At 47.0% G+C, this 19,975-nt stretch overlaps 1 protein-coding gene across 3 annotated transcripts in view; it reads right to left on the bottom strand.

Annotated features, from left to right (window-relative positions):
- MAST1 (microtubule associated serine/threonine kinase 1) overlaps nucleotides 1-19,975 on the bottom strand; it is a 1,484,042-nt gene that overhangs the window by 464,582 nt on the left and 999,485 nt on the right. For all 3 annotated transcript variants that reach the window (XM_069604134.1, XM_069604135.1, XM_069604136.1), the window contains one exon: nucleotides 13,114-13,252. In XM_069604134.1, the coding sequence (XP_069460235.1) occupies nucleotides 13,114-13,252 (139 nt within the window). The remainder of the gene's footprint in view (nucleotides 1-13,113; nucleotides 13,253-19,975) is intronic.

Genomic DNA, 19,975 nt, shown 5'->3' with positions numbered 1-19,975 from the left:
TTCTGTTTCTAGATTGCTTCAGCTCTCCATCGCTTATCGTCCCTTTCCGGAGCTGGTCCCCGGCGGTGACTCTAAAGGCCCCTCACTCGGAAGGCAGGGCACCGCGCCGTCCTCGCACCTCCGCCTCTCCTCGCTCCTCGGGTGTTGCCACTTCCGCCAGGGTCCTCTGCCGGTCCGGATCCGGATCTATGGATGTGCCTTTTCAGGGCAGTGCACGGCCTCTCTTCGGCGCTCACAATGTTACGCGGGCTAATGCATGGGAGCCGCCATTTTGGGCACGGCTCTGTGGTGTCGCTTTGCGAGGCGTCTTGATCCCTGAAGGGCACTCTCGGGGCTTCCTGATGTAGTCTGCGACGGGTATGGTTGCTCACAGGCTTCTAGTGCTTCTGTGGTGCATGAAAAGCAGCTTATTGTGGACACATCGCACAGAGCTCACCCAAGACGCGTCCTCTTCACATGGCGGTTAGCCACGCCCCCCTCCATGCACAGCAAACTTAACCATGGTTCCCTGGAGATAATGAGCCCAGCAGACCCCACGTGATGGAGGACAGACAGACGGGGCTGGGACCAATAGCAGCCTGGTGTGCCCTATGGAGCAGGCTGCCCATGTATAGGGTCTCACTAACCAGTCATGCTGGATTTTTACTGTATATGTGTATGTCATTGATGACGATGTTTTTCCTTATAACATTCTGCTTGTACCATTTTTTGGCAGAACTTTCTAGAGTAGCAGAGTTCTTTGCTGGCTTGTTATCCTTGTAAGAATCTCTTGGCCTTTTTTCCCCCGCGGGTTGTATTTTTTCTGGCGTGGGCATTTGTGGGCGTGCCTTCAACCTCCACACCTACCCTATAACACAGTACATTCTTGCACTCACATTATATTGCTAATAAAAATAAACTTGCTGGAGTCTCCGAGGCACCTTGATTGCTAAACTAAGAAAAGGATAGAAATATTAGAATTCAGTATGTTGTAGTTCTTTTAGTGGAATTTTTAAAAGTGTTCTAAACTGTGGGATTCTCTTCCTGGTCGGGGTCCTTATCTTCCCTGTTATGCTTTAAGGCTATTTAATTCTCCAGGTTTTCTGACCTAGACACTTGGCATGCTTTATATTGCCTTATTTTGATCATGTTATATTGGATGCACTATAACGTTAGTTACTGCTTTGCGCGGGGGTCCACTAGGGGTAAAATGCAACTACTGCTACCAATACTACTACTAATAATAATACTAACAATATGTTTATCAAAAAGGTGTTCCAAGCCAACCTACCATGGCCAGCCAATTTACTAGAATAAAAAGCTGTGCCTTTTCATAACTTAAGTCTGGATAGAAGCCTTACTGAGAGGGATGAAATTGCCCCCTGCAGCCATGCAATAGAAGAAGAGAGGATTACATAATCTTGCGTTTACCCGGCAGAATGTATTCATTTAGCAGGTTATGATGAAGGTTATAAGAAGTTAATTTTGAAAAGATGAAATGGAACATCTTTTGGTAGTTAGTTGTTTAAATTGTGACTCTCTCCCGCCTGACCAAGTCTGAAAGAATTTAGAACTACTTTACTGTAGATGTTCCCCTCTGCCTGGACATTAATAGCAAAACTGCTCCATAGAGGTGGCTAAAGACCAATAACCCTTTCCTTATGCAGAGACATGCCTAGATAGTACATTATGGGCCTCATTACACGGATGGCGGTAGGGATTTACTGGTACCGGTAAATCCCTACCGCCTTACTACGAGGTCCCTTTGCGGGTTGGGGGATTTAACGCCTGCTTTCAGCAGGCGTTAAAATCCAACCCGCTAAGGGACCTCGGAGCTAATTACGGCACCGCAAAATTGCGGTGCCGTAATTAGCGCCTTTCCCATTCCCATAGACCCCTATGGGGCAGAAATGGGAATGTGGAAGGGCAATGGCGGAAAGGGGATTTACCGCCCCTCCAACCTTGGAATGGGGCGGTAAATCCCCTTTCCGCCAAGGCGGTGCCGGTATTTTACCGGCATGAGCCATGGCGCTAATAGCGCCATGGCTCACCGCCTACCGGGTAATGAGGCCCTATCTCTTTACATTATGAGCAATGCCAGTGGTTTATGTATTTCTCTTCTAAAAAAAGACAATGAAAAATTACTTGTACATTCATTTCAGGAGAGACAAAAATCCAGTCCTGGAGGTCCAGTGCAGTGAAGCTCAACCCCTCTGTATTGAAACTCAGAGGCTTCATACTCAAGCTGACCACCTGCGCCAAGTCCCAACTGACAACAATCCTTTAAACAGCACATACAAGGAAAGCACCAACAACATGGTACCAAATGTCCCTGTATGGAGCATAGTCTGCATAGTCTCTCAACCCTAGGAATTTCCACCCAGGCCCTGTGTTTTCCAAAACGGGGAGAGTGTTTATTCGGATCACAAGTATACATCTGATCAAGACCGGTAACCAGAGTTTCACCAGGTAAGACTTCAGGGTACTGAGAGAGAATGCCTGATGCTAATGGTTCTTAAACTTACAGAGCTTGGCAAAGTGGCCCAGAGCTAGCCCCTGTAAGGGAGGCATGGTAAAACAAGTATGACACTGACACAAAAGGTACAATTTGTAAAACCTGTATTAAAGTTTCTGAGCTTGGAAAAACTCCTACTCTGCCCTATAAACTAGGATGGGAGCAGTCTCGAGCATCAAATATAAATAAAACAGTCCTAGTTGAGTCCATCAAATCAAAATGGCCTATACTAACAAAACCGAACGCATGCCATATCTCTTGTACAAAAAGTGTGTAATGAAGAATATTCATACAAAGGAAAGTCAGTGTTCAAATGACATGCATTACTCACCGTAATAGCATTTCTGATTATTGTATCTGTTTAGTTTCACATGCATATAGTTTGACATCTAGTGGTAATCGCAGAGTATTGCATCTTTCTATCGAAGAACGAAGGGGGGGCGTCGACATGGACGTGACTGTAACACTATCCCTAACATTAATAACGGTGCCGGTGCAACCCGGAAAGTTCACCAACTCTCCTTATTGATGTGATCGCCACCAGGAAGGCAGCCTTGTAGGTGAGTGTTTTAAGGCTAGCCTTCTGCATTGGTTCAAAGGAAGGCCCCATTAGTCTAGTAAGTACAACGTTCAGGCCCCACCCGGGAGCTGGATTAGAAATAGGGGGATGAAGCCTTTTTACTCTTTCCATAAATGCCTTAATTACTGGAATGTTCCACCACAAACTTTTTTCTGGGACGTGGTGTATGCTGAAATCGCAGCTAAGTGGACCTTTAGGGAATTGAAAACCAGGCCTGAGTCTAACAGGAGGGTTAGGTACAGGACAATATGTGATAGTGTGCATTCAATAGGATTGATGCTTTTGCCATTACACTAGATGACAAAGCGTTTCCATTTGCTGGAGTAGCAATGCCTGGTGTTGGGTTTCTGTGCTTCCCTGTGTATGTCCATACATCTTTGAGGGAGTTTTTGGTACCCAAACTCTATGACCTCAGGAGCCAGGCTGCTAAGTGGAGAGTTTGATCGTATGGATGTAGTGTCTGCCCCTGGTCTTGCGACAGCATGTTTTAAGGGCATGGCAGCTTCCTGGGAGGGGAGACCGACATTGCCATGAGATGGGAGAACCAAGGTTGGCGGCCCACATCAGAGCCACCAAAATCATCCTGACTGGCTCTTGGTGCATCTTGTGCACTATCCTGTTGTGCAAGGGAATTGGGGGAAAAGCGTAGAAAAATGTCCCTGGCCATGTTATCTAGAGACTGTTCCTCTTTGAGCAGTTCTGAGGGTACCTCGATGCGTAATCTGGGCATTGTGCGTTCTCCAGGGTTGCGGACAGGTCGATCTCTGGGAAGCCCCAGTCTGCGAAGACGTTGAGTACAATGTCCTCGTGTAGTTGTCCCTCGTGCTCTACAGGTAGTGGAAGGTCTCTGCTGAGTACGTCCACCAGAAGATTGACTGGGCATCGCTGTAACTAGCGAGGAGAGTGGCATTGTTAGCTATTTGGGTAGAATAGGCCGCAGAAGTAGTAATACGCTTCTCTAGAGAATAACATTTTTTCAATTTTTACTAGGGGGAGCTACCACTGTGGATAGTTGAACCCCTGCCCTCTTTCTAGTGGTTGTAACAACCAGTGAGTCCAGAGTGGCATGACCATGTATATACATAGGGTCAGACGGAGCGGGCGGAACAATTTCTCAACCCGAGGATTGACTGCACTTGTGAGGGAGGGTGGAAATAAAGAAGAAGCTGGGCGTTTCTTTATTGAATTGAGTAGCGGAACAGCCTGGCTAGTGGGAGGCTTCTCCTTGAGAATATTTTCTACAAAGTCGCCATCAGGGACTGTCTCCTGTGTAGCAATATCAAAATGGTCTGGGGCTCTTTTTAGTATGGCATTAGATAGCATTTGATTATCCACAGGTGATGACTGTATTTGCTGAGGTGAAGATATTGGGTCTAGACAAATAATGTCTGCGTCAGGGGTATGTGTGGGTGAAAGGCCAAGCCCCTGATCTGCTGGCTGATCCTGCTCCCAGTCCTGGTCAGCTGTGTCCTGATCAAAAGGATTGTCCTTGTATGTACCTCCTGTTCTGAGTAATCAAAGACCTCCTCTTGGTGTAGGAATGGGAAGCTTTTGCAGCTTTTTCTGGAATGGGGCAGGAGTCTTCCTCCCTAGGTCTCTTGGGAGTAATGTATTTATCAGAGAAATCTATAAATTGGGTCATCTTGTCCATAAAAGCTGTCTTCTGAAAATTCAGCAGACCATTCTCCCAAACCGACGAGAATAGCAGCTCCAAAAACAGATTGGCAAATAGCTTTGTACTGCAATCCAACATTGCCAGGAGCCTGTAATTGGATGGTTGATTACGCAGCCCCTTCTTGTGCACAGGAATAAAGATTGAGGATTACAAGTGGGAGGGATAGCCCCAGTTTCACATATCCAAGTGAATAGCAGATGGAGGAGGGAAATCCACCACTGCAGATCACCCTTTAGGACCAGATTACATAGTCCCTCAGGACTGGTGGCCCTAGAGGCCTTCGACCTGGTAATACTAGTCACCAATTCGGCATCCCTGATAAACCGACTTACAACAGTGTCAGACATGGGCTTGCATCTCCCACACCGGGTTCACCCTCCAACCAGTACAGAGTCTCTAGAACATGGCCCCATTGCTCTTCCGAGATACCATAAAGCTCTCTAGACCCTTCACCCGCCCCGTGGCTGCGGATAAGATGCCAAATGTTCTTAGAATCATGTATCTCAATCAGGCGGTTAATACATTTCCAGCCTGCATTATTCTCTGAGAATCTATACCCCTTCAACCAATCCTTGTATCTTGCTCTGGCTGCTGATATAATGTGGGTTTTCTCCCTCTCAGTTATAATATGATTTCTCTTTGTTTTCCGCACCACTGCATTCCGTTTCTTTTTCTTTTTGGATATACCATAATCAAACCTACAATCAGGCCTAGACAGCTGATTGTTCCAAGTAAGTGGCTAAGGTCCGTGGGGCCAAAAAGAGCCTGCGGTTTTCCCATTTTTAAACTGTTTAACGTTGCCAGAGTGATCGCTTGTCTCCAATTAACAATGAGAACGCTTTTCAAATCACTCGGGATCCCTAAAGCTGACTTTCACAACGTGTTACAAGACTTATTACATCAAAGAGACGTCGCGTGTGAACAATTGTAGCTCCAGACCGGAGTCAGAGAATATCTCTGCGTTAATAAATGGGAATATAGTAACATACGATTCTTTAAAGTTAAAGATCTTCCTTAAACAGTGGTTGTGTGTACCTAAATCTGATTCTCTTTTGAAGATTGAACCTTGTAACATCAAGAACAAGTATTCAGTAAATGTAGAAGTTATGAACTGACGAGAACAACAAGCATTACCCAAGCCATTCTGGGCTTGGGCAATTCTCAGGTTGTTAAAGTTGTTAAAGGTCCTGTGTCCTCTGATACACGTGTGACATTGTTATCCAAAGCTGGAAGTGTCGCAGTAGAGCTTCAGGGTTGCTACTGGAACCAAGAAGGTGTGAATGAAGCTGGGGCAGAGAGCCGGGTGCTTTTAAGAAGATTAAGTCAACAATATGTAATGCTGAGACTGTTGAAGCTGACAGAAAAGCAGTCTGGAAGCAAAGTCAGGTTATCCTGGTGGCAGTAAGACAGACAGAAGAGGCAAAGAGGCTGACCTTTTCTTACAGCATAGGGAAGAAGAGTGCCTTGCCTACCTGTGGAGGCCGAAGAGTCTTCTCTTTAAATTGCCTAACTGTCATGCCGCCGAGTTCTTGGCGTCTATGGAGCCGCTGGCGACGCGGAACTTAGTCCCGTCCGCCAGCAGCTTTCTGTCACGCCCCCTATTTCCTGGTTTCACTTTCCTTCTGTTCTCATTGGTTGAGCGCTCTGCGCCCCGGTGTTTTAACCAGCCACTTCCGGGTCACGGACGTGTCGCAACGCTTCCGGTTTCGTCCCGTTAGCTCTGAGTTGCTTGATCTCTTTTGCTCTCTTCTGGTTACTCGTTTTTTCCGCTGGTTTGGTACTCGCGCCCAGTCCGGCACCCTCTCTGTTCATCCTTCGTGCCTCTGCTGTATCCGCCTGCCTTTCTCTCGCTCCCTTGGCTTTGCTTCTCTTGCCCGCCTCCTCTGCCCTCCTTCCAACTCGCTTACCCTCCCTCCTTCCCTTCTTCACTTACCGCCTTTCTTCCTCTTGACTGTTCCGCTTGCTCCGTCCTCCTGTATCCTTCTGCCTCTCGCTCTGCTCCGTCCCTTCCGTGTACCAGTTCCCTGCTTTGTCCATTGGATTTGCTCTCGCCTACCACTCGGATAAGCTTGCTGTGACCTACCGTGTACCAGTCTCCTGCCTGTTCCCCTGGACTGCCTTTGCTTACCGTTTTGTTACTTCCACTTCTAGCCTCACGTGTACCAGTTCCTCGGACCGCTTACTAGACTGCCTGTGCCCCGGGGGGTTCACTCCCACGTGTTGCCTCCAGACACTTCCCACCTGCTCTCACCCTACAAGGATTCCTGGTTCCACTCCTCCAAAGCACCCGGCGATAGCACAGGGGTTTTTTGTGCGTAAGGGCTTTTTCACCTCCTGGTCGTTCCCGGGGGAGGGACCCCTTGGTCTCCCTTTTTGGGGGGGCTCGCTGGCTTCCTCCCGGGGTCGGCCCTATCTACATAAAAAAAAGGTGCGATCACGAAGAAAGGAAAAGAAGGGTTCTTGGAAGAAAGAAGAAGAAGGTGAGGAGTCGGGGGAGGGGGGCTTCTCGGAATCTACACTGTCGGACGAAGATATCACCGACCCCGGTGACAGTTTGCGACGCGCCAAAAAGAGATGGCCACCCCACAGCAGGTACAAGAACTCGTAGCCGCTGTACAAAGTCTAAATTTGGAGATGCAGAACCTCAAGACAGCTAACGCCACACTACAACAGCGTCTGGCGGACAGGTAAAGACCTTTAACCGATTTACCTCCACTTCCCCTAGTATCAGCGAAGTTTGATGGTTCCCCTAAAAGGGTTAAGGAGTTCCTGGACGCATGCAATCTTCATTTTTCCTTTCGCCCTCAGACCTTTGCCTCAGACCACGCCAAGGTGGGGTTCATGATCACCCACATAACCGGGAATGCCCTGGCTTGGGGTACCCCTCTAGTAAACCAGCCAGACCCGGTTTTACAGGACTACAATGCCTTTAAGGCTCTGATTCAACAAATATTCTGCGAACAGAGAGTACCTACTTGGTCTCGGAGGACCTCCTTGACATCCGTCAGGGGAATTCTGATCTACTGACATACATCACCGCTTTCAAACAGGTGGCAGCTGAGGCAGGTTGGCAGGAACAGGCCCAGTATGCCATATTTCGGCGAGGTTTAAGGGAGGAATTGAAGGACGAACTAGCCCGGATAGAAAGACCAGTGTCTTTTGCCAAACTCCTGACAGCTGCCCTCCGAATTGACTTCAGACTGACGGAAAGACGTCAAGAAAAGAAGAAGACCAGGTTAAGTGTACCCCCTCTCTTGGAGACTCACTCAACCGCGTCAGTGCCCTTCCAACAGACCGCTAAGGAAGAACCTATGCAGATCGGAACCACCAGAGCCCCACTCACACCTGAAGAAAGGAAACGGCGCAGGGAGAGCTCCCTGTGTATGTACTGCGGGTCTTCCTCACATCTACTAAGAGATTGTCCGGAAGTACCACCCAGAAGGTCGGGAAACGCTCGCCCTCGATAAACATTGGGACACATTACCGAGGGGCTGCTATTAGTCCCTACGCGCCTCTTTCTGTAACCTCCACAGAAACGTCTGAGGACTCCCGGTTGATGGTGCTCACAGTTTCTCTCAGAGTGGGCACCAAGGAAGTAACCACTTTAGCTCTACTCGACTGTGGAGCAGTAGGGAACTTCATGGATACCCATTGGGCAGAACGACATGGAGTGAAAAGGATAGCCAAACGAGAAGATCAAAAGGTGGAAGGGGTTGATGGCGAACCTTTGAGCTCGGGATTGATCACTCACACCACAGAAGCACTCACTTTGTCCATCCAACAACATATCGAAAGCATCACATTCGATATCATCAGGGCTGCTCACTTCCCCCTAATCCTGGGTATCTGTTGGCTACGCAGACACAATCCCAGTATTGACTGGTCTAGAAACTTACTTAGTTTTCAGTCCTCGCTATGCAAATCGGAATGCTTGCCAGAACCAAGATTCGAGACCGTCAAGACCACAAATAGCTGCGAGGTCAGAACAGTACACTGTCTCCCACACTACCTGAAGGAGTTAAACGAGGTTGCAACTGAAAAGATATCTGTCAAGCTCCCTTCCACACCGGCCTGAAGACTGTTGCATACATCTTAACCCAGGAGCACTGGTACCCTTCGGTAGGATGTTTTCACTGTCTTTGGAAGAGAAACAATACCTCCGAAAGTATTTGGACAGCAACATGGAAAATGGGCTCATAAGGCCTTCAAAGTCCCCCGCAGGGGCATCCTTGTTCTTCATCTCTAAAAAAGATTCAAAGGAGTTGAGGCCGTGTATAGATTATCGCGGTCTAAACAAGGTCACCATAAAAGACCGGTATCCAATGCCATTGATCACCGATATCCTACAAGCTGTACAGGGTGCCACAATCTTCACCAAACTCGACCTGAGGAATGCTTATCACCTACTCTGGGTGCAGAAAGGAGACGAATGGAAGACAGCATTCCGGACTCCTTTCGGACTTTTCGAGTACCAGGTAATGCCGTTCGGGTTGATAAACGCCCCGTCGGTATTCCAACGGTTTATGGACAGACTATTCTCCGATCTCCTATGCCAAACCACATTGGTATACTTAGATGACATTCTGATCTACTCCCGCACTCCTGAAGACCACGTGGAACACGTCAGGGAAGTATTCCAAAGGCTCCAGAAAAATCATTTGTCTGTTAAACTCGCCAAATGTGTATTTTTAGCCTCCTCCATTCCTTATCTAGGATACATACTGTCCGACCACGGTATCTCCATGGATCCACACAAAGTGTCTTCCATCATTGAATGGCCTTCACCTACCTCAGTCAAAGAGATACAGAAATTCCTGGGATTAGCAAACTTCTACCGGAGATTTATCCCTAATATCTCTCAAAAGATACTACCCATCACCTTTCTTTTGAAGAAGTCTGCAACTCCATTCAAATGGTCAGCAGAGGCGGAAGACAGTTTTGGGAATCTTAAGGAAGCCTTCTGTTCTGCACCCATCCTACAACAACCAAACCAACATCTACCCTTCATTCTAGAGACGGATGCTTCATCAGCCGCAATAGGGGCTGTGCTTCTTCAAGAAATCCAGGGTACAGAACATCCGGTGGCTTATTTCTCAAAGACCCTAAACACCAGTCAAAGGAACTACTCGGTCATAGAGCGAGAGCTGTTAGCCATGAAGGCGGCCTGTGTAGAATGGCGACATCTTCTTCAAGGAGGAAGGTTCCCGTTCACCATTCGGACCGATCACAAGAACTTGCAGGTTCTAAAACAGTTCGAGTGCTACAACACTCGACAGGCCCGATGGGCTCATTTCTTCGCTCAATTTGAATTCCACATAACCTACATCGCCGGCAAGATGAATGTTGTAGCCGATTCTCTCTCACGCTGGTGTGATTACATGCCAGAGACAGATACACCTCTTGAACGGATGTTTCCCCAGTCCAGGACTATCGGAGTTCTTTCTAAGTTCCTTAAGCAGGTGCAGGAGGACTCTGGAGGTCGTTTTGAAGTGGAAAGACATTCTAAAGATCTGGCCTATGAAATCAGGAACGGCCTTTACCTTGTCGGAGGAAAACTCTATCTACCCACACCAGCTTTCCGCAAGACGGCACTTACCTGGTGTCATGACTCTAAACTTGCAGGACACAGGGGTGTGGCTGGCACTCTCGAATACCTTCAAAGACATTTCTACTGGCCTATGATGGGAAGGGATGAAGATCGGTATGTTCAGTCATGTATCGTCTGTCTGCGGAGTAAGTCATCCCAACGACCAGTCGGTCTACTGGAACCAAGTGCTGTACCAAAGGGTCCTTGGAGCACGATTTCTACGGATTTTATAGTGGATTTGCCCCCGTCTCAAGGATGCACCTGTGTCATGGTGGTAGTGGATTCATTTACCAAATTGGTTCACTTCTCCCCATTGCCTGGTGTTCCCACTGCAGCCAAGATGGCGGAAGTGTTTCTCCAAGACATATTCCAGTTACACGGTATGCCTAACAAAATAATTTCAGACCGGGGTAGTCAGTACACCTCCCGGTTCTGGAAGGCACTGTGTGTCAGACTAGGTATCGAAAGAGCTCTCACCTCTGGATTCCATCCGCAATCCAATGGGCAAACCGAATGCCTGAACGGAAACCGGGAACAGTACTTAAGGTGCTTCATCAACTCTCAATAGGATAACTGGTGCACGCTACTCCCTCTAGCAGAATTCTCCTACAATAACTCCACACATACCGGTCTGGGGTTTAGTCCTTTTTTCGGTACTTATTGTTTTCACCCTCGTTCCATTCTTCCTGTCTCGGGCCTCTCTACTAGCTTACCATCGGTAGATTCTTCCCTCTCCCTCCTTAGAGAGACACACAAGAAGGTAGAGGAAGGCCTTAAGTCAGCACAAGCTCAGAATTGCATTCAAGCCAACAAACACCGAAGATCTGTACCAGGATGGGATGTGGGTACCAGGGTCATGCTCTCCACTAGGTATTTACCTCGTTGGGTCCATCCCTCCAAGCTATCTCCCAAGTACCTATGGCCATACGAGATCATACAGAAGATCAACCCTGTGGCTTTTCGCTTGAAATTACCCAACAACCTCAGACAGGCCCCGATTCCTCAGGGTTCTACTCGGGCGGAATATGAGGTCGCCCAACTCTGTGACTCCAGGTATCATAGAGGCAGGCTGGAATATTTGGTTAAATGGAAGGGCTACCTTTCATCGGAAAACTCTTGGGAACCCATCACACACATAAATTCTCCTGTCTTACTTCGCAAGTACCACTTCTTTCATCCAGGGAAACCAGGGGGAGGATCTTATAGGAGGGGGCATACTGTCATGCCGCCGAGTTCCTGGCGTCTATGGAGCCGCTGGCGACGCGGAACTTAGTCCCGTCCGCCAGCAGCTTTCTGTCACGCCCCCTATTTCCTGGTTTCACTTTCCTTCTGTTCTCATTGGTTGAGCGCTCCGCGGCCCGGTGTTTTAACCAGCCACTTCCGGGTCACGGACGCGTCACAATGCTTCCGGTTTCGTCCCGTTAGCTCTGAGTTGCTTGCTCTCTTTTGCTCTCTTCTGGTTACTCGTTTTTTCCGACGGTTGGGTCTTCGCGCCCAGTCCGGCTCCCTCTCTGTTCATCCTTCGTGCCTCCGCTGTTTCCGCCTGCCTTTCTCTCGCTCCCTTGGCTTTGCTTCTCTCGCCCCCTTCCTCTGCCCTCCTTCCAACTCGCTTACCCTCCCTCCTTCCCTTCTTCACTTACCACCTTTCTTCCTCTTGACTGTTCTGCTTGCTCCGTCCTCCTGCATCCTTCTGCCTCTCGCTCTGCTCCATCCCTTTCCATGTACCAGTTCCCTGCTTTGTCCATTGGATTTGCTCTCGCCTACCACTCGGATAAGTTTGCTGTGACCTACCGTGTACCAGTCTCCTGCCTGTTCCCCTGGACTGCCTTTGCTTACCGTTTTGTTACTTCCACTTCTAGCCTCACGTGTACCAAGAAGAAGCATCTGACAATTATACCAAAGACACTGCAGAGGTCATAAATACTTGGAAAGTTGTTGAAGCAGAAGTTGTTCATTTATTCTTTGAGATGTGGAAAAAAAAATCATGGAAAGAGGCTATCCAGGATGACCATTGGTGCTGTTTTCTTGGCAGGAACTGGAAGAGAAACTTTTCAACAGAAAGCTGAAGAACTGTTACCAGTGGATTTTTGTTTGATAAACTTCTGTTTCATTTGAAACATACAAGGACTGGTTCAAGACTTTACTTTTCTTTGAGAACATTATTTGGGAAATTGACTCTGAACAATCCTGTGGAAGGTATTTACCCAGGCCGGGTGAAGGTCATCCTAATTACTGGTTGTTTGGTATTTACTCATTTATTTTGTATATGAATTACTTTAATGTTTTGTTGTTTAGTGTGAGGGTCGGTTTTGCATATGTTAGGAGTGAGTCGCTTAGCTCATAGACTAGGTAAGGAACTCCCGGATAGAGTAGGTTTAGCAAGGATTTATTTGCACCTTTTTCTTTTAATAACATTTTCAATTTTGAGAAAAACACAAGCAGTTGTCTGCCCCGCATTACTGACCCCACACTTTTCCTTTACTAATTGGTTTTCTTGACTATTTTCTTATGTGCAATATGTAAAAAAAGAAAAAAAGAAAAATGAAAATCCTTACTGACATTATAAAAAAAGAATGAAAAATACATACTTTAAAACTAGAGTGGCAAAATGCATGCTCACCCACAATGCATCATACTGCACAGAACCCCTCACACTCACACACAGACAGCCTGCTCCCTAACAGAGGTTAGAAAAGGGCCAAGAAGCATAGGTGAAATCTATTGAGTCACAATGCTGAGATTCCTCTGGAGGAAGTATATGAAAAGCCCATGCATACTTGTCTGGCTTGAGGTCTCGATGCACGATGCCATAGTTGTGCAGGTACTCCAAGGCCAGGACGGTCTCTGCAAAGTAAAGCCGGGTCAGTTCCACTGGCAGCGCCCCAATATTTTTCAGAAGGGTAGCACAGTCCCCACCTATAGGAAGGAAGGAAAGGAGCAGCTGGTCAGTTACGGATATCCCATGATCCTAAGACACCCTCACTCAACATAGCATCATTAAACAGGAGTGCCCGAGACACTTTAAGGAAGGGATCACAATCATCCAGGAGAGTGACTGAGAGGCTGGCTCACGATTTGTAGGAGACAAAAGAATTGCTTACCTACCTGTTACTATAGTTCTTCAGCATTGGTATCATTCATAGATACTTTGTGACAAATTACCCCTTTCCACAAGCGAAAAATCTCTTGTTAATACAACCTTCTCTTTGCTCCACATAGCAACATCTCCATCTGATGGCTTCACCAAGCACACATGGACTGACGATTTGACAATGACTTTATATCAACTGACGTTTCATGGGCACATGATAGGAGCTAGAAGGGAAACTCCCTCCCAATTAGGATTCACCAAGTGGAGTATAAAAAGATAATGATTGCTGGAAGTGGGTGAGTTATCAGCTGGAGCAGAAGGAATAATCGTAAAGCTCTATAGATGGACTTATCGAGACAGTCTCTGACTGTCAGCATCTGGATGCCTTGTAGGATGCTTATCCCTGAAGTACCTCCTAAGAACTTGGGAAGTGCCTAGAGAATAAGAGGTGCAGTGTAATCATGAAAACTCCAAGAGGCTGATGGGGGTGCTGAGAAAGGTAAAAAGCGCCAAGCACCCGAGAGAGTCTGTGAGACTCTTGTAAAGTTCGTAGAGACTGAAAGCGGCACTGATAAACCTGCGAAGTGCCCAGTGACTGAGAGAGGCACTGAGAATCCTGCAAAAGCCTAGAACCGCAAGAGTTACTGAGAACCCTGAAAAGCACCTAGAACCTAGGAGGGGCGCTGAGGACCCTGAAAAACATTTAGAGCCAGAGAGGTTTGCCACAAACTCTAAAAAGCTTACAGAACTATAGAGGTGTTCAAACATCAAAAATAAAACGATGGCAGGAGAAAAAAAGAGGGACCTTTAGAAAAAACAGTGACCATGAATTTAGGGATTATAATAAAAGTGTTAAAAGATGTTCCTTGTCCTCCAATCATGTGTTACCACTCTAGCACACATCAAATATCTCATGGGATGCTAGTTCTTCACAGAAGTTCCTGACCCGTCTGCATTGTGATGGTGAAGAATCTTAAAATTGAGAGCTTGATCAAGCTCTTGCGAGAGCCCCTGTACTAATGACTTGCACTAAGGAGGATATACACCAAATTTTAGCTTGCTGTACTTTCATTTGCTTATCCTTTTAGTCCAACCCACAAGGACCAAAATGCTAGACAATTCCTAAACAAGGCACGCACTGGCACTGAGTACCTGCTTTCCTTTGCTTTCGCCGGGTTGATGAGGTCAGGCTGCTGAGGTTGTAGTGGTGGCGAGAGCGTGGAGCGGTAAAGCAACCCAATGCTTCCCTGAAACTACGGGGAATCCCAGAATCTGCTCCCCACGCCACGGGATGGCTCTTCACAGATTTTCTTGGTGCAGGGACAGTGCAAGCACTAACAGGGAAGGCCACTCAAAATGCAGTACGGCCTTCTGATATTCTTAGACAAAGAAGATGTATTTTAGGATGGACATCCAAGGACACAAGGAAGGGAACAGGACCACACTACAGGCAGGAATAGCAGGCAACAAAAGGTTGCAGGCAGCTAGGTGAAAACAGGGCAGCTGGACAAGGAAGCCTAAGGAAAAGAGATTTCTGGAAACAGGCAAGAAGAACAAACTGTTGGAGCCCAGGCGGGCAGGGAAATGGCAGGGAAAGGTTCCAAGAAGATCCACAGACCAGACTGGACAGGAATTGGCCCTAGAGAGAACTGGCACAAAGCTGGGGGGAGTGAGAGCGAGGTCACTGTCAGGAAACAAACCGCATTGAGACACAGTGAGCAATTACTCACACCTGCGTTTATAGTAATAGCTGAGGCAGACAGAGGCTTAGAACGCAAATCGCAGTCACCAGAGAGACCCGCAACTTTTCTCGTACTGCACATGCGCAGGACTTCAACATGGCTGCGCCCTTTCTCGGTGGTGGCCGAGCATCATGATTCTGCTGCCATCACCAACGTGGATATAAGCACCAGGAATGCGCCTGCACACTGGGAGAAGCCCAACAAATGAAGGTAAGTGGGATGCAATTCTCCTCAGAGCAAAAGTATCACCAGAAGCCCTGAACAGACATGTCTGCCAACATCATTAAGGTGTGGCTGTCATGCTGGGTCTCCCTAGGCACAGAATGCAAGGTGTCCACATCGAGATTATTCTGACTGACTTCGGTTGAAACCCAACATTTTGAATCGAAGTTGCAGGTGGAGGAGTTGAACATCTAGGAAGAGTGGAGAGAGCAAGAGAGGTTGGAAAGATGAACTTCAAGGAGGAAAGGAGAGTGCAAAAGAGGTTTAACAATGTCAATATCAAGGAGGAGTGGAGAGATCAGGAGAGGTTGCAGGAGGTGAACCTCAGAGAGGAGGAGAGCGGCTAGAGCAGGTGAGTATCAAGCATGATGGCAAGTGGTTGCAGGAGGTGTGACGAAGTGGAGAGACAGAGAGAAAGATAAGTAACCCATGTGGATAGAGGAACTCGGAGAAGTTCAAAGAACGAATAAACAGCAGTCAGATGTCAGAGGAAGACAAAGAGAAAGACTGTAGGAAGTCTCTTTGAGGTGCAGGGACAGTGAGAGTCAAATAGCGAGACTACCTCAACATATCTGTTCTCTGGGAGACGCAGGAGGAGGAACACGCATACTGTGGAACATCAAGGTGGTTAGACAACACCATCTAGAGGGTGAATGGGGAGGCTCAGCAAAAGACCCAAAAACACAAGAGAATGTGGACACGGAAAGGATGGAAGTAAAACAGACTCAGATGGTTGTGGGTTCTGGATCTGGAGACAAGGAGGATGATCCAGAATCCTATGCAGCACCTAAAAACCCTTCTAAGCTACTTCAAATCATAGAGGCCCAGTGGAACTTATTACCACAGAATCTCAAACTCCAACAAACAAGAGTGCCTGAGATAGCTTGTGGATGCCACAGTGGCCACTTGACCTACAAACAATTGCCTCAATAGAGCAACACCGTGTTAAAGGAGGAGTCTGGACCTATTTGCATTAGATAGAAACCTGTGTAAAAAAGGGAACAAAGTGATTTGTGTACTTGTCTTGCATTGAACACACTCTTGATTAAACAAATGGAAGACACAGTGGTATTGCATGCAACGTGACCCAAGGAACCTGATTGTCAGAGGGAGGTTTTGTTGAGGGCCTTAAGATACCCTACAAGAACTTAACTTGCAACTATGTTTTTTCCAGGGAGGGAGTCCTGGAAGAGACATTTTGATAACCTATTTACTTACTTCCTTATTTACTTACCAAGGGGGTACAGTTTCCCAGTGGTGAAGAGTGGAGTTAATAGGGAGACGGTTCTTTTGTGTCTTTCTATTATACTTATAACTTTTACTTTCAGAGAACTTTCTTTTTCTCATATTTCCATCCCCAGTAATTGCAAACTCCGGATAAAGACCCTGAAACTTTGGGCCTCATTACAAGTTTGGTGGTATCTCGGCGGTAAATCCACTGAGGTACCACCAAATGGAATTACCGTTACCGCCACTTGGTCTGGCACTATTACTACTGGATTACAAGTGGTGGTAGGCAGTGTTAGTCCCCATTAATAGGGTCCATATTACCTAACAGGGGATTTTGGTGGAATTACCCCTGGTGATAATTTCACCAAAATTGCTGTTTTTTGGCAGAAAGGTGGCAGATTTACCTCTAACTCTTTGCTGAAGGTCAATCCTCCACCTATCTGGCAAACGCGTAGTTGGGCGGTGCAGTTACGCAGTAAAATACAATAAAAATGTGGCGGTAATTACGTTACCACTGCATTTTTACTGCACTACCCAACATAATTATCAAGCCCCTTATCTCTTTGTCAAGGTATGTCTTCTGTCTTTGTGACAGCGCAGAAGCAAATACCTGACCACTTCACTCTGCAGTCAGGATTTCAACCACAGGCTCTGTGCTCTGAGCGCCCTTCAAACTGATGCCACATTGAAGTGGGCTTCTGTAATGGCATAGTGCAGCACCTAGGTAGGGTGGTCTCTGGCCTGCCCCTCCGCATCTTCATATCAAAGGACGGCCTGCTATTCTTTCCTGGCAACGGTCCTCAAAGTAGACACCAGACAGGGTAGCAGCCTGATAGGCTTAATGAACCCCAACACCCAGGTCTGGTAAAGAGAACATGAATCCAACTCTTGCACTCTGCTGCCCCCTGCATAAAAACAAATGGTTTCCTCTCTTCAGGTCGTCTAGGATACAGTCCACAATGAGGAAACAAGGCGTATTTGTGGAAAAAAGCTATCACCGTGAATCATTATTTCACTTTTTATTGTTTTACGTGTAGATTCTTTGTCGATGTACAACAGCACTGAAACCCAGGGGATGACAGAGCACTTTTGTAAGTGCACTATTCATGTCACTTGGTAATTTCCCTTTGTGCATTAAAAAAATTTGTAGTATACATGCATACCTCTCGCACCATACTTCATATGAATACCAAACATAATCAGTGACAAGGGGCAAGATTACCTAACATTTGCACCAGTACTAAGCATTAAGCAAATGCTTTAATAATATAGAATAGAGCAAACAGTTTAAAAAAAATCTGTATTATCTAAAAACATTTGAAAAATGGCAAAAATGACTCTTTTAATGTTTTATATTTAATGCATAACATACTTATACATACATAACGTATCTTTTCTACATTTCTTTTCATTTTAAGCAGCAAAGAAACTAAAACAGTCTGTGGCCTCATTATAAGGTTCCCGGTTCGGTAACAACAGTACCGGTAAGCTTGCTGGTACCGTTGTTACCGGACCGGCAAACTACAAGGTCTGCTCGCGGGTTCCTTTTCGCCTGCCTGGTCTGATCTGGCGGGTGGACCAGCACTCAGCGAGCAGACAATATCGGATGCACCGGCACCATTCATAAATGCCGGTGCATCCGGCTTCCCCATTCCCATTGAGCCCTAGGGGGCCCGAATGGGAATGGGGAGCATTTTTTTCCAGCACCCGGGTATGGGCAATTACTGGGCCCACCGGAGCCGTAATGCCCCGGTAATTTTCCATTCCCTGTATCTTTTTTGCTGTGACTCCTTTTTTTTTTTCTAGATGATGCAAATGTTTGTTTCATTCCGTATTATCTAAGCAGCAAATTTGGTGCTCAATTCATTTGCTACATTGTTTTGTGCAAGATCAAAGTTTTGATAATTTGGCCCCTGATGTGTAACATGGGAGTTACACACGCCACCCGTTACATTAACAATTCCGGACGATGGACTACTGGGTAGGAGGGTCATACTCCCCCTGCTTCTTAAATATTTCTATGCTCTAGAAGTGTATACGCACCCAAGGGCAGCACAATGGGGTCCCATAATGCAAGTCTCATTGGCATTACAGGAGGTTCCACAAATGCTGTTCTGTATATAACACCCCACTCACAGGTACTTCACACTGCACCCCAGGCAAATTATAATTGAGGCAACTCTAAAAAAAACATCTGCTTGGCGAGCTAGGAACAAGTTACTTACCTGTAACTGTTGTTCTCCAGCATGGGTCTGGAATGGATTCACATGCTCATGAATATTCCCTGTCGTCAGGCTGGGAATCCTCGGTAAAATAAAAAACAGTTTCACTTTCTTTTATAAACTGTCTTTCTCCTATAAACCAATCACTGAGCTCTGGGTCATACTGCCCCCAGCCAATGACTAAGACCCTCCTCTGGCAGCCATCTTCAGATTTGGTAGCACGTAAAGTGGCAGTAGGACCAAAAGAACAGCTGCAGAGGGGCAGGCGGGAGTTTTCGCATGTGAATCCATGCCAGACCCATGCTGGAGAACAACAGTTACAGGTAAGTAACTCGTTCCTTCTCCAGCATAAGGTCTGGCATGGATTCACATGCTCATGAATAAAGAATACACAGCAGTACATAATTACACAACCACGGGAGGTGGCAAGGCTCAACAGAAGCAATTTCTCTTACCTCCTCACCAGGCTCGCCTTTAAGCGAACAGGTTGCACAGCACTGCTTGGCCGACTCTGGACTACTCCCCAGAATCCCTGTCGACGCAGTAGAATTTCGTGAAGGTGTGCGTTGACCTCCACGTAGCAGCCCTGCAAATGTCCAGCAGGGGCACACCATACAGGAACGCCGTTGTCACAGAGATTTCTCTGGTAGAATGGGCTCTATGACGGCCAGGCAGCAGTCGGTTTGCCAACCGGTGACAATGAGTGATGCAGCCTTCTCATGGTTCACAGGGCCAAAGTTCAGAAAAAGCGGAGAAGTCTTCTGGAAACTCTTTGTGCAGGCCACATAAAACCTTAGTGATCAAGCCACATCCAGCGAGTGCGAAGTTCTCTCAGCCGGCGACAAAGGCGTCGAAAAAAACACAGGCAAAATCAAGGGTTCGTTGAAATGAAATTCCGATGGAACCTTGGGTATGAAGGAGGAGTGCGTCCGCAGCACCACCCTCGTTTTGTAGAAAGTCAAATAAGCCTACTTGTAGGACATGGCCTGGACCTCATCTACTCTTCTGGCAGAGGTAATTGCCATGAGGAAAGCTGTCTTCCAAGACAGAAACTTGACCGCAGCTTGTTGCATAGGCTCAAATGGAGGTCCAATGAGCCTAGTCAATACCACGTTGAGATCCCACGCCAGGG

This window comes from Ambystoma mexicanum, chromosome 3q, assembly GCF_040938575.1.
Source record: "Ambystoma mexicanum isolate Mex_15411 chromosome 3q, UKY_AmexF1_1, whole genome shotgun sequence".
Classification (NCBI taxonomy): Eukaryota; Metazoa; Chordata; class Amphibia; order Caudata; family Ambystomatidae; genus Ambystoma; species Ambystoma mexicanum.
This window is presented reverse-complemented; position numbering and strand designations above follow the sequence as displayed.